This window comes from Notolepis coatsorum, assembly GCF_963971535.1.
Source record: "Notolepis coatsorum genome assembly, chromosome: 9".
Lineage (NCBI taxonomy): Eukaryota > Metazoa > Chordata > Actinopteri > Aulopiformes > Paralepididae > Notolepis > Notolepis coatsorum.
In genome coordinates, this window is record NC_140173.1 from 76,250,789 (window position 1) to 76,264,138 (window position 13,350).

Consider the following 13,350-nt stretch of genomic DNA (forward strand, 5'->3'; position numbering starts at 1 on the left):
ACTAAGAAAAGTACAGAATAAATCTCATTATATAAAAAATAAAACAAACTCCAGACTTTATACTCGTTCACAGTGCAAGTCTTGATGATCCATCTATTATTCCTATATTGTATTCCCTTGTATTTTTATTCTAATTTAGTTATATATTCCATTTTATTTTATTCTACTTTAAATTGTCTGTTAATGTTGATGCACCAAACGACCAAGACAAATTCCTTGTATGTGCAAGCATACTTGGCAATAAAGACCTTTCTAATTCTGATCTGGCGTCTGGCTTTAGGATAGAGTACAGTAGCTCATGTTCGCAAATATTGATTGAACTTTCCTTGGAAATCACATATTGGAATTCTTCATTTCGTTGTGGTTCTCCTTCTCATCTCTAACTGCTCCAGATAAGCAGGTTGGCACCTTGCAAGGTCCACCGTCGGTAGGGCTGCTCGACTGTGGCAAAAATCATAATCACAGTTATTTGTATCGATACTGAAATCACAATTAATAAACACAATTACTCATTGATTTGAGAACATTATGACGATTTGTATTACCTTTCTTCTCGACTAAAGGCTGCCTTTCTGTCATCTTCTACAAGTGACCAAAGACGATTCATAATAACTGGAGAAACGCACCATGGCTCCCTCCTCCCTCTCACCACAAGCTGAAACTACTGTTTGGGCCGCGTCTATACTTTCTACAACGGAGCTCGGTTTCTGGGTTCCTCCGATTGGCCACGACGCCCACGTGACCTCCGCTAGCACGCCCCCTTCCTGCCGCGCGCCGCGCTCGCCAGCTTCCTCAAGCGCCAAGCTCCTGCCGCGCCGAGCTCTGTCATTGAAGTGGGTGGTGGCAGCATAACAGCGTTCAGCCTGATGTAATGCGCCGAGCTCTGTCATTGAAGTGGGTGGTGGCAGCATAACAGCGTTCAGCCTGATGTAATGCGCCGAGCTCTGTCATTGAAGTGGGTGGTGGCAGCATAACAGCGTTCAGCCTGATGTAAAGTAGCGATTTTATTGGTTTGTCATGACACAAACAATTACATAATCCAACATATGTGTAAAGAAACAACATATTCCAGTTAACGGTATATTTTTTTAATAGTTTATGCATTCGCAAATATGAGAGCCTGTCATTGAAGTGGGTGGTGTTACCAACAGCCAGCGTTCACCCTGGCGTAAAGTAGCGATTTCCATTTCATTGAGGAAGGCGGGAGCGCGGCGCGGCAGGAGCTTGGCGAGCGCAGCGCGGCAGGAAGGGGCCGTGCTAGCGGAGGTCACGTGGGCGTCGTGGCCAATCGGAGGAACCCGGAAACCGAGCTCCGTTGTAGAAAGTATAGACACGTTTGGGCCTGGGGAGAGGGGCGGGGCACACTGCTGTGAAGGAAGGATGCGCTGCATTCATTCGAGACAAAATGAGAGCAACACAACATGTGGCACAATAATCGTTTTTATCTCGATTATCTTGTTTTCATGATCGTGGGAAGACAAAACGGTAATTGAAATTTGAAACTCTAATCAAATCGCCCAGCCTCACATTATACAGCGCGCCAATTAGGCCGCTAGTCATTAAACAGTGGGGTAGACGCTCATGAGATGAAACGGCTCCCTCACCAGGCTGAGAAACGCTGTCTGAGCATCAGAACAGCTAAATGAAGCAGACAGTTTATGTAACGTACAGGTGCACAGCATAACAACACTGGCACGCAAATATGCCCACACGGTTGTGTGTGTGAACTGGGGCAGAAATAACAACCGTCCCACAGACCAAAGCTAAAAATGTATTCCCTTTATGTCCCAGCATGCTGAGCTCTCTTCTTCTCTCCAGCTTCAGAGGAAAAAGTCCAAACTTCTCCTCGAATCATTATTTATTTTCACAGAGTAAGCATGCCTCACACCAGCAGGGCTTCAGACGTCATCTTCAGACAAGCTCTCTGTGCATCTTCACTGCAGGAAGAACCAGCCAGAAGAGGCTTTGTGGCGAGTGAGGAGCCTCTGCCAGCAGGTCTACACAATGAGGCTACCATGATTGATACGCTGGGAGGAAGTTATTTTAGAGACTCCTTTTCTGTGTCGTTCTCCGGCGGCTTGGCAGGCGAACCAGTCTGGCAATATAACTCTACAAAACACTACGACGGCTGCTCAGGTTGAGAGTCTGGATTTAGGAAAATTCAACGTTGTTTAACATATTGTAGCCACCCTTCCGTGGCGGAGCGAAGGGTCTGTTGCTTCCCCAGAGCCGGCAGACAGTCACAGCTGTCGCCTGGAGCTCCGTGAAAAGCGCAGGCTTTGTCAGCTCTCTCTCTGTTGACGAATCCAATCTGGTCAGTCTGACAAAGATGGCACCCGGCCTGTTGTGAACGTGTTCCTCCACAAACCCCCTGCACTATGACGTCTCCGTCATGCAGATTCGATAGCTTCCAAATGTCCTATAGCGCTGAGCAGAATATTGCTGAAAGAGAGAGACCCGTTGTTCTGAGATATACCATATACTGTATATACATTTATTATCACTGCATATATTATATCCATCCACACCTGTCTGTACTTACCTGCACATAGTCCTTTTACATATCTGTAGATATATCTACGTATATATCTGTACATATCCTACTCTTACACTGCTGGCCAGTATGACTACTACCATACTGTCTTTACACTTGTATCACTGTAGATATTATACTACAACTCTGTACATACATCTGTACATACATCTGATTAGCACTACACTCAAATGTATATATTTTATACCTAGTTTAACTACCTGTACATTGTATATTGCTGTTGCACTTTACTGCTACATTTGCACACTGGTTGGTTGTAGGGATGACCCAATCACGTTTTTTGCAACCGATACCGATCACCGATCGCCTATGAGCCATATCGGCCGATACACTGCAGATATCGATCGTTTTTGGTTTTGTTATACTGTAAAAACTGCGATTTGGGTTGATTAATATTTATTAAATAATTATTAGTAACCTATACATAATAAAAAAATACTATGTGCCATTTGAAATCGAATTGAGCTGAATTCAATGAATTTGAACCATTTTCATATATATTGTCAGCGCCAACACACAAAGAGTCGAAATTCTCCACTCTCTATGCAAGCAGCGTCTCTGTCTGCAATGCATGTCGACTGGAGCCACTGTCTGTGTGTGACTCTGCTTTGGTCCAATCACATTCCCCCACCCACAGTCTGCGAATCAGAGGCAGAGTAGGGCGGGTCTTCACGGCATGCTTGGTTGTCACTCAGCGACCTGCACTGCACTCACCTGGGGCAGTGTAGCGCATTATGTTTATATATATCTATGGTGTAGCGGGGCTCGTCGTCTCGAGTCTATTACACTTAGTAAGTAACTTACTCTCATGCTTGCTCGCACACACACGCTCTCTCTCACGCTCGCACACTCGCTCTCCGCTCTCATTCCAACTCCGCTGAGAGTTGTGTTTCTGTTATGTTTTTCGCGCGCGTCATCGATCGGTTTTCGCAATCGCCGAGTATGAAGCATTATCGAAATTCCCCGATCTCATATTTATACTGATTATCGGCCGATACCGATCACTGGCCGATCGATCGGGGCATCCCTAGTTGGATGCCAAACTTATTTTCATTGTACTGTACTTGTGCTATATGATAACAATACATAATTTTTTTTTGATAACAATACATTTTTAAATAATCTAATTCGAGGAGAATGTTTCTGATGTGCACCTCAGTGATATGAGATCAGCTGAGCACCGGAGGACTACTGCAAAAGCATCCCTGTTAAATGGACTCCAACAGCCGAGAGAAGGGGTGTGAAGAGTGAGCCGCACCGATCCTCGCCCAGCTTTAGTCATTCCGCTTAGTGTCTTTGTCACTAATGGGACTTTGAAGTGGCGCACATAGCCACATAGGAAACTAGAACATAACAGGCTTTGGCAGTCAAAACACTCCTGCGGGGAATTCTACCATGAAAAACACACAGGCTCTCTACTACCCGCTCATTAAAACACCCTTGGTTTGTTCTAGTAGACTGGCTTCTCTAGCAGGCTCAGAAATATTCTGTAGATAAAACTTTAATCATCTCCGGCTCGGGGAAGAGATGCCAAGATGTTACAGAACAACACTTTGTCTTGGTTCATCTCCTCTCTGTCTACACATTGGCATGTGGCGAATTAACAGAATCGTCCTGTGGCAATTACTCACGAGAAGATAAGCACACCCGATATCATTCCACCAACTACAAAGGAGTTGAAGTGCTTCGTGCGTTACGCCACGAATGCCACGCCGGGTCCACAAGCGTGTTTTGGTGTGTCATCGCGCATCGGAGGAGAACGTTGAATAATGAACGCCGCTTTGCCTCACCCACATATAAAACTCAGGGGAGGAGTGAGTGTGACGGATCATATTGGTCTGCGTTATGTTTGATGTTAAATGAGAATGTCTCGAGGGGGAGTCAAACAGGGGGCACCCGCGTCCGCGGGCGACGACACAGGCCGCTGCACTAAGAAGTGAATTCACTCCTAACTACCGTACCTATGCGTCTGTTAACCCTGTTATGGGGAAGTGAGTTTAATTTACCAGCCCGCACTGCCACAGTCACTCGTCAACACACCTGTTTCCGTGACTGTGGACATACCCACGGGCTTCCCCGTTACATGAGGACAGTTTAAAGCACAGCAATTATCCAATGTGTGCTATGCGGCCTCGTAGTTCTGAATGAACATCCCAATAAATCTCCTGTGTATGTGTCGAGGCACATTCTGTCAATGCCTTTTTTCCTCCACCCCAAAGGTGAAAAACAACTCATTTCATTAGCGTGCTTTAAATGTGTCTATTATATCTATTTTAGAGCCTGAATGAAACATTTCAAGTGAGCTCGCTAGCATGTGTCTCCCTCTATCGGTAAGCTTTCAGTGTGTAAACACAACCGAACACACATGCAGACAAAGCAGGCAGACAAAGCAGGCCGACAACACGGACGGTACAGACCACATAGAGGTGTGTGAAGAAGTGAAAAAGTGAAGAAGTGAAAAAACAGGATAGTCACCAGAGGTTTACTAAAAAAACATGTTCAATTTCCTGTAGGATCTCCAGCTCTCTAAAGACGTTTCGGACCTCGTCACGCTCGACACACTGCTGCTTGTTCATGTACTTCATCGCATACATCTTCTCTGTGTCCCTCTTCTGCACAATGCACACCTGTAGAGAAAGAGAGAGAGAGAGAGAGAGAGAGAGAGAGAGAGAGAGAGAGAGAGAGAGAGAGAGAAAGAGAGAGAGACAGTTAGTATAATATCTCTGAAAGTCACATACACGGGAATGCACACACACACACACACACACACACACACACACACACACACACACACACACACACACACACACACACACACACACACACACACACACACACACACACACACACACACACACACACACACACACACACACACACACACACACACACACACACACACACACACACACACACACACACACACACACACACACACACACACACACACACACACACACACACACACACACACACACACACACACACACACACACACACACACACACACACACACACACACACACACACACACACACACACACACACACACACACACACACACACACACACACAATGAGAGCAGAACAATCCAGGCCAGTACATCCTGTTTGTTACCGTTTCAGTGTGAAAAGGAAATATTACATCACTGCAAAGGAGTGTAAGCCAAGTTTCAAATCCATGAAATACTATTATGCAAATCAAACACACTTAAAAAAAGCCGACACCTAAGAATTGACACGTTAGAAACAAATCGATTACCATACAAACATTTGTCGGAATGTTTATACCAGATAAACACATTTATGCAAATTCATACCGGCAGATGCAAATATTTGGCAAGAAGAAAGCCTGGATACCCAAAGATTGGAAAGAAGGCTACATAGTGAAGATACCAAAGAAAGAGACCTTGCACTATGAAAGAACTACCGGGGGATCACGCTACTTTTGACCGCCAGCAAAGTCTTCAACCGGATAATTCTAGATAGGATGAAGACTGCCGTTGACATGCTCCTCAGAGACCATCAAGCAGGATTCCAGAAAGAAAGGTCATGCATAGACCAGATCGCCACACTGAGGATGATCATCGAACAGTCCCTGGAATGGAACAGCTCCTTATACATCAACTTCATCGATTTCGAACAGGCCTTCGAAAGTTTAGATACTGTAGGAACAGTCTGTTCCTATCTAAACCTGATGGAGCACTATGGAATCCCACCGAAGTACATCAACATCATCAGAGGATCATATGACGGGATGACAAGTAGGGTACTGCACAGAGGGGAGCCCTCAAACCCGTTCGAGATAAAGACCGGAGTGAGACAAGGCTGCCTGCTGTCCCCCTTCTTGTTCCCGCTGGCCATTGATTGGACCATGAAGAACAAAACCGAAGAAGCCAGAAACGGCATCCAGTGGACACTGATACACCAGCTTGAAGACCTCGATTTTGCAGACGACCTAGCTCTCTTATCACACAGTCACCAGCAAATGCAACAAAAGACCAACAAACTAAAGGAAACAGCCTTAACTCTAGGAATGAAGATCAATAGGGTAAAAACAAAGATTATGACGATCAACACAAAGTGCTTCACCTACCTTGGGAGCGTAGTAAATACAGCGAGTGGCACAGGAGAAGACATCAGAGTGCGAATCGGAAAAGCAAGAACGGCATAAAACCCACTTGGTCGAGTATGGAGGTCTCGCGAAATAAAAACAAACACAAAGCTGAGGATCTTTAACTCCAATGTTAAATCAGTCCTCCTGTATGGCTCGGAGACCTGGAAGACAACCGTAGGGCTGAAGCAGAAAGTACAGTCCTTCATAAATTCCTGCCTCCACCGCATTCTAAGAGTGAGATGGCCAAATGTCATTACAGTACATATCTGGACCTGTGGGAGCGCACAAAACAACTACCCCTATAAAGAAGAGAAAGTGGATGTGGATAGGCCATACCCTGAGAAAGGAAGACACAAACATCACCCGGCAAGCCCTACGATGGAACCCACCCCGGAAAGAGGAAACGCGGCAAGCCTCGAAACACCTGGCGCCGTTCTTGGGAAGGGGAAATGAAAGAGGCTGGACTGGGATGGCACAACATCATTCGGGAGGCCAACAACCGTGCAACATGGAAATAAATCGTCAATGGCCTATGCTCCGCAGGGAGTGCAAAGGCTTAAGTCAAGTCAAGATGCAAATATGGTTGATTTGTTAATGCAGAACGTTGTGGTAGAAAACACAAATAAACAGGTACAGTAGGCTAACCCTATGACTTATTCATTATTATAAACACACATAGACAGGTAAGCTAACCCTATTACTTATTGATTATTATAAACACACATAAACAGGTAGGCTAACCCTATTACTTATCAATTATTATAAACACAAACAGGTAGACTAACCCCATTACTTATCCATTATTATTATTATTATTATTATTATTATTATTATTATTATTATTATTATTATTATTATTATTATTATTATTATTATTATTATTATTATTATTAACACACATAAACAGGTAGGCTAACCCTATTACTTATACATTATTATTATAAACACACATAAACAGGTAAGCTAACCCTATTACTTATCCATTATTATAAACACACAAACAGGTAGGCTAACCCCATTACTTATTCATTATTATTATTATAAACACACAAACAGGTAGGCTAACCCTATTACATATTCATTATTATTATTATAGGCTACACGTAGGCTAACCCTATTATGCAGCCTTTATCAACTATGCCCCAAAACTGTGGAACAAACTACCCCAAAACATCAGAGAAGCCAACTCGCTAGACATCTTTAAAAGACAGCTTAAAATCTCTTTGCTCAGGCATTTCACTGTGGGGTAATGCAGGCAAATATTTGAAGATAGATATCTGCTACCACCTAGTGGCAAGGGGAAATATTATTATAGAAACATCAGGGATATCCTGACACAAATGTACTTACCTGCACTATTCTTACCCTGCCTACTTTTATACACTGCCTATCAAATTCATGTGTCGGTTATCACACTTTTTACTTCTTACTGATGACTATTTTTAAACTGAATCATTTTAAAGCCTATTGGGATGCTAGATCCTAATGTGAAACACTGTGCTGTTGTATGTTAAATACCCTGTTGTATGTCTGTTCTATTTTATAATTCTTAGACTATTTTTTATTACTGAATCAAACTGTAAACAGAGAGCCTATTGGGATGCTAGATCCTAATGTGAAACACTGTGATTTACCATACCTTGCTATATTCTTACCCTACCTACTTTCATACACTTCCAATGAAATTCATATGTCGGTTCTATGATGTTAGAGTGATGCCCTGTTGTGAGGAGAAGATGACTTTTGACCTAAATCTTTTCCTATGCTAGCAAAGTTGTTTAACATTCCAGTTAGGTACATCGTGAACATCACCGCCTAGCCAAGGTTGATTCTCCTAACTGGGCCATTTTCATCTGATTGAACAATCTTATCACACTTTTTACTGTAACCTTGCTACCTCTCTATCTCTTTGTATTTAAATTTTTTATTTTATGCTCGCTTATGCCTGTATTTTTTTTTACTGTTGTTGTATGTCCGTTCTATTTTATAATTTTTAGACTATTTTTAAACTTAATCATTTTAAACTATTTTATTATGCCTGTATTTTCTACTGTTGTGAAGCACTTTGAACTGCAACCTCTGTATGAAAAGTGCTATACAAATAAAGTTATTATTATTATTATTATTATTATTATTACTTATCCATTATTATAAACACAAACAGGTAGACTAACCCCATTACTTATCCATTATTATTATTATAAACACACAGAAACAGGTAGGCTAACCCAATTACTTATACATTATTATTATAAACACACATAAACAGGTAGGCTAACCCTATTACTTATCCATTATTAATATAAACACACATAAACAGGTAGGCTAACCCTATTACTTATCCATTATTAATATAAACACACATAAACAGGTAGGCTAACCCTATTACTTATCCATTATTAATATAAACACACATAAACAGGTAGGCTAACCCTATTACCTATCCGTTATTATTACAAACACAAAACCCTATTACTTATTCATTACAAACACAAAACCCTATTTCTTATTCATTCAAGTTGTGGTTTGGTCAGGAAATGGGGGTGAAAGGTCAGGAGCAGGACAGGAGGGCAAAGGTCAGAGTTATTATAGGAACATAACAACCCCACCACGGTCATTAGACAGATCATATTCTCCATTCTCCACTGATGCTGCTGCTCGCAAATGAGCTCCTGCCACACAGATAAGCAAGAATTGGGGAGGGGGGTGGGGGGGTAGAATTGACCCATCTCAAGCCCTGTCCTCTTTTATTGATCCTCCAAACATAACTGTTGACAGGTCAATTGCGTTGCTAGGGAACAGCTTGGACTGTGGTTGATTTCCACAGTATGTTGCAGTGTGTTCACTATTATCAACAGCTGACAGGAAATCAAATGGGGTCCATTTAGAATGTTTATGTTGTCAAGTTGAAACGGTCTATATTCCTGTGGTGGTGATTAGATAATGGTGATTAGAGACGGATGCAATTAACTCATTCCCCGCCAACGACGAGTATACAGTACTCGTTATTGGCCGCCAATCGAATAACGCCACAACGAATATACGTGTTATTTGATCGTTATTTCTTTTATTCGCTATTTCCATTCATAAATCATCCAGGAAGGCTGTGGTACCATATGCAATGTGTCTGAGATCGCAAAGGTCCAATACTGCCGCCTGGTGGTATGCAGCCGATGTTGCACTTCCTTTGTGACTCAATAATTGGAATATTCTTTTTGGAATCTCATCGGCCACAGGTAAGAGCAATTTAATGTCAATTTCAGCTTGGTTGTGCATTGTTTTCATAGCCATCGCCATGATCAGCGTATGCTGTTGTACTAACGAATGGCGTTATTGACAATCAATGAATCAGAAACTACCCCCCCCCCCCTTTCATGCATGCATGATGGAACATAATATACCGATCATATGCATTTGAATTTTTTATTGTAGCGTGTATAGGGACGAAATGCCAATGGATTAAGTATAATATGCGTTGCGGCCTAATACTAGCCTCCCAGGAATTACCCTAAACCGCTCTAAAACCATACTTATATTCACCACGGTATAAAACGGGAATGTATGGATGGAAAAAATATTCCTTTTTCACATCTAGAATGATAGATACTCAATGTCAAATGGGCCATAGTATTGCATACATAGCTATAATATTTAAATAGTTATAGCCCTGCAAACAAGGTGAGCGACTCCCACCGTTTACAGCGGTGGCGGTAGCTACTACAGGATGAGGCTAATCCGTGGTGTCCAATGAGTTAAGGGCAACAACAACAACAACAACAAAAACATAAACACATGTTTATCTTGGGAAGTAAAACGATTATTTCCAACTAACAGGATGAAGGATCAACTTCTTCCACAAGAGAAATTGATATGACCAGTTCCTTTAATGCTGATGTTGGCACTAGGACAAAACCAGGACCAGCTGTTTGGGTTCTACAAATTACCAAGGTGCCAGGAGTGGCAGACCACCCTGTCGAGCCACAAAAGCAAGCGGGCGCCACGTGGCTTCAGAAGGCTGTAACTAGATTGAGTCTTCCACAAAGGAGACTCAGGTCTACTCATTAGAGATGGACAGATGGCTGCTGTACAGCGGCAGAGTAGTACTGACGGGAGGACATCCATTACCTTCCAAAACACTCTCTGTTTAATTGTGCTCCCCTCAAGCAAAGAGCTCACATGAGCGTCGGCTGTCCCTCTCTTTCTGGATCTCTTCCCAGCTTTACCCCCCCACCGCCCAACTCGTGTCTTGTTTATAACAGGCTTGCTCATCACAGTGCAAATTAGTCCAACCTGTTCCTTGTCATTCATTCAAGAGGCGATTTAAATGAAAACAGAAAAACAACAACTTGTTTACTGTCAATAACTGTTCAACTAAAGAGTCTTTGGACACGTGTGAGATTATGCAAAATAAATCAGCATGTTTTTTTTTTGTGAAGTGCCCCTTTAGGCTCTGGTCGCCTAGTTCAAAAGAGTGAAAATTGTCTTTCAAATTCTGCTCCATTTATAGGACTTCTATAATTCCTCAGTTTCCCAAAAGGTCCTATCCCCCCTCCCCCTCACACACAGTCAGTCACACACACACAGGCACTGTCCGTCTCCATGGTGAGCAGCGTGACTCCTAGCCCTCCCTTCTCCCTTGTCACCCTGGTTCAGCGCAACACAGACCCACTTTCTCCAGTCAGCTCTGGGGCCAGAACAACAGCTGCAATGCGCCATGATGATGATGATGATGATGATGATGATGATGATGATGATGATGATGATGATGATGATGATGATGATGATGATGATGATGATGATGATGATGATGATGATGATGATGATGATGATGATGATGATGATGATGGAGGAAGAAGAAAATCCTTTCCAAATTATTAAACTTCCTTTTCAGCTGTCCTCACTGGTTACTTAGGTTCATATGCAAGGAGAATTCTGTTCTCAACCCGGCTACTCAAGTAACCTTGTTTTGGATAGATGCATGTGAGCATCATAACCTGACTACAATAACCCAGTTAAGCTCATGTTCCAGTTATGATGACAAACCTGGTTAAGATGCCTGGCTTACTCTTAATATAGAAATAAAGCTCACTTATTATGTCCATAATCTCACACATATCTCAAAAACATTACGCTTGTGTTTCTAGGCAACAAGGACAGTGCCAGCGTGTTGATTTTGTCTTTCAAATTCCTGAGCTTGTGACACTGTATCCAGAAAAGGATATGTCACGGTGCTACTCGACGTGACACACCGTTCAACAAGCGCTGCGCTCAAAGTTCAAATCATTTCAACTTTGACCTTGGTTGCCGCTGACCTTATAAAGTGCCAATGAGAATAGAGCTTCATGTGATGTCAGCAAAAGCATCTCCCAAACTACAGTGGATCACGTTAAGAGCTGGTTAACACCACACACAAGCTGACCACCGCCTTTGCAGGAATTGTCTGTACTCAACATATACTGTATCTATTTAATTTCCATCATGTCGCTGAGCTGTATTCATTACCGTACTTCCAAGAATAATATACATCATAATGACATCACACATCTTAACCAACTCATTAACTCTCAAACCAAATCGGTTTAGAGTTTTGGGATATATGTGAGATTGTGAGCATAATTAATAATCCAAATAAGACTTTAACTGGAATTTGGCCAATAACCAAGTTACCCCATGCATATAAACAGTCAGTGTTGAACACTTAGGCCCAGGTTACACAAGGGGAAAACAGCAACGTTGTATTTTCGAATGATTTCGTTTGCATGTCCAAGTTAAATGGCAACAGTGTTTTAGCTGGCATTTTCGTTCTCCCAGCAGCAACGCTCAGAAGGTGTTTTCGTTCTCAAAGTCCCTTGGAACGGTGCCATGTAACCTCACGCGAGCCCGAGCCGTTCACGTCCAACGCCCATGCGCACTAGACACCGATGTCCGCGTGCCCTCACCAACGTCCGGTGAGAACCGGAAGAGAACAGGCTTTATGTCGGGAAAATTGATATCAATAGACTTAGACTGGTGTATTTTTCGTCCATGAAAAATGGAGCCTCTAATAAATATTATTGCTCAAGATGTAAAATACGCCATAAAAGATAGCCACTTATACTATTCTGAGATGATAATTCATCTGTATCTGGATAACCGAGGCACGGATTTTGTCGAGGCAGGTAGCCTTATGTCGGGAAAATTGATATCTATAGACTGGTGTATTTTTCGTCCACGAAAAATGCCTCTAATAAATATTATTGCTCGAGACGTAAAATACGCCATAAAAGATAGCCACTTATACTATTCTGAGATGATAATTCATCTGTATCTGGATAACATCCCAATGTATGTGCTTCCCCAGTGTGTGTCTTGTTCTCCATTTTGTTTCCTCCCTCCAGCCAGAACCCATCCTCCACCATTGGTCCCTGCTATGCCTGCCCCTCCATTGGTGGACTACATAGCAGCACAGCACTGATTGGTGGATGGGTTTCAAGACTCCAAGACCCAATCAGAAACCATCACCCACCACCCAATCATGGATCACCACACCCTGTTAAAACATGGCTGCTCACTTCAGTCACACTCTCTCTCTGGCATGAGGCTAGGCCTGGTGATATTTTGTAACCTTTGATAATATTGCATTTGTTTATTGACCTTTGTGATTTTTGAAACTGCCTTTGTGTGTGTATGGCCACAGAGAG

General features: G+C 42.6%; 1 protein-coding gene across 2 annotated transcripts in view; it reads right to left on the bottom strand.

Annotated features, from left to right (window-relative positions):
- Window positions 1-13,350, bottom strand: part of stk32c (serine/threonine kinase 32C) — a 267,164-nt gene that overhangs the window by 76,858 nt on the left and 176,956 nt on the right. For both annotated transcript variants that reach the window (XM_084321547.1, XM_084321546.1), the window contains exon 3: window positions 5,030-5,181. In XM_084321547.1, the coding sequence (XP_084177673.1) occupies window positions 5,030-5,181 (152 nt within the window). The remainder of the gene's footprint in view (window positions 1-5,029; window positions 5,182-13,350) is intronic.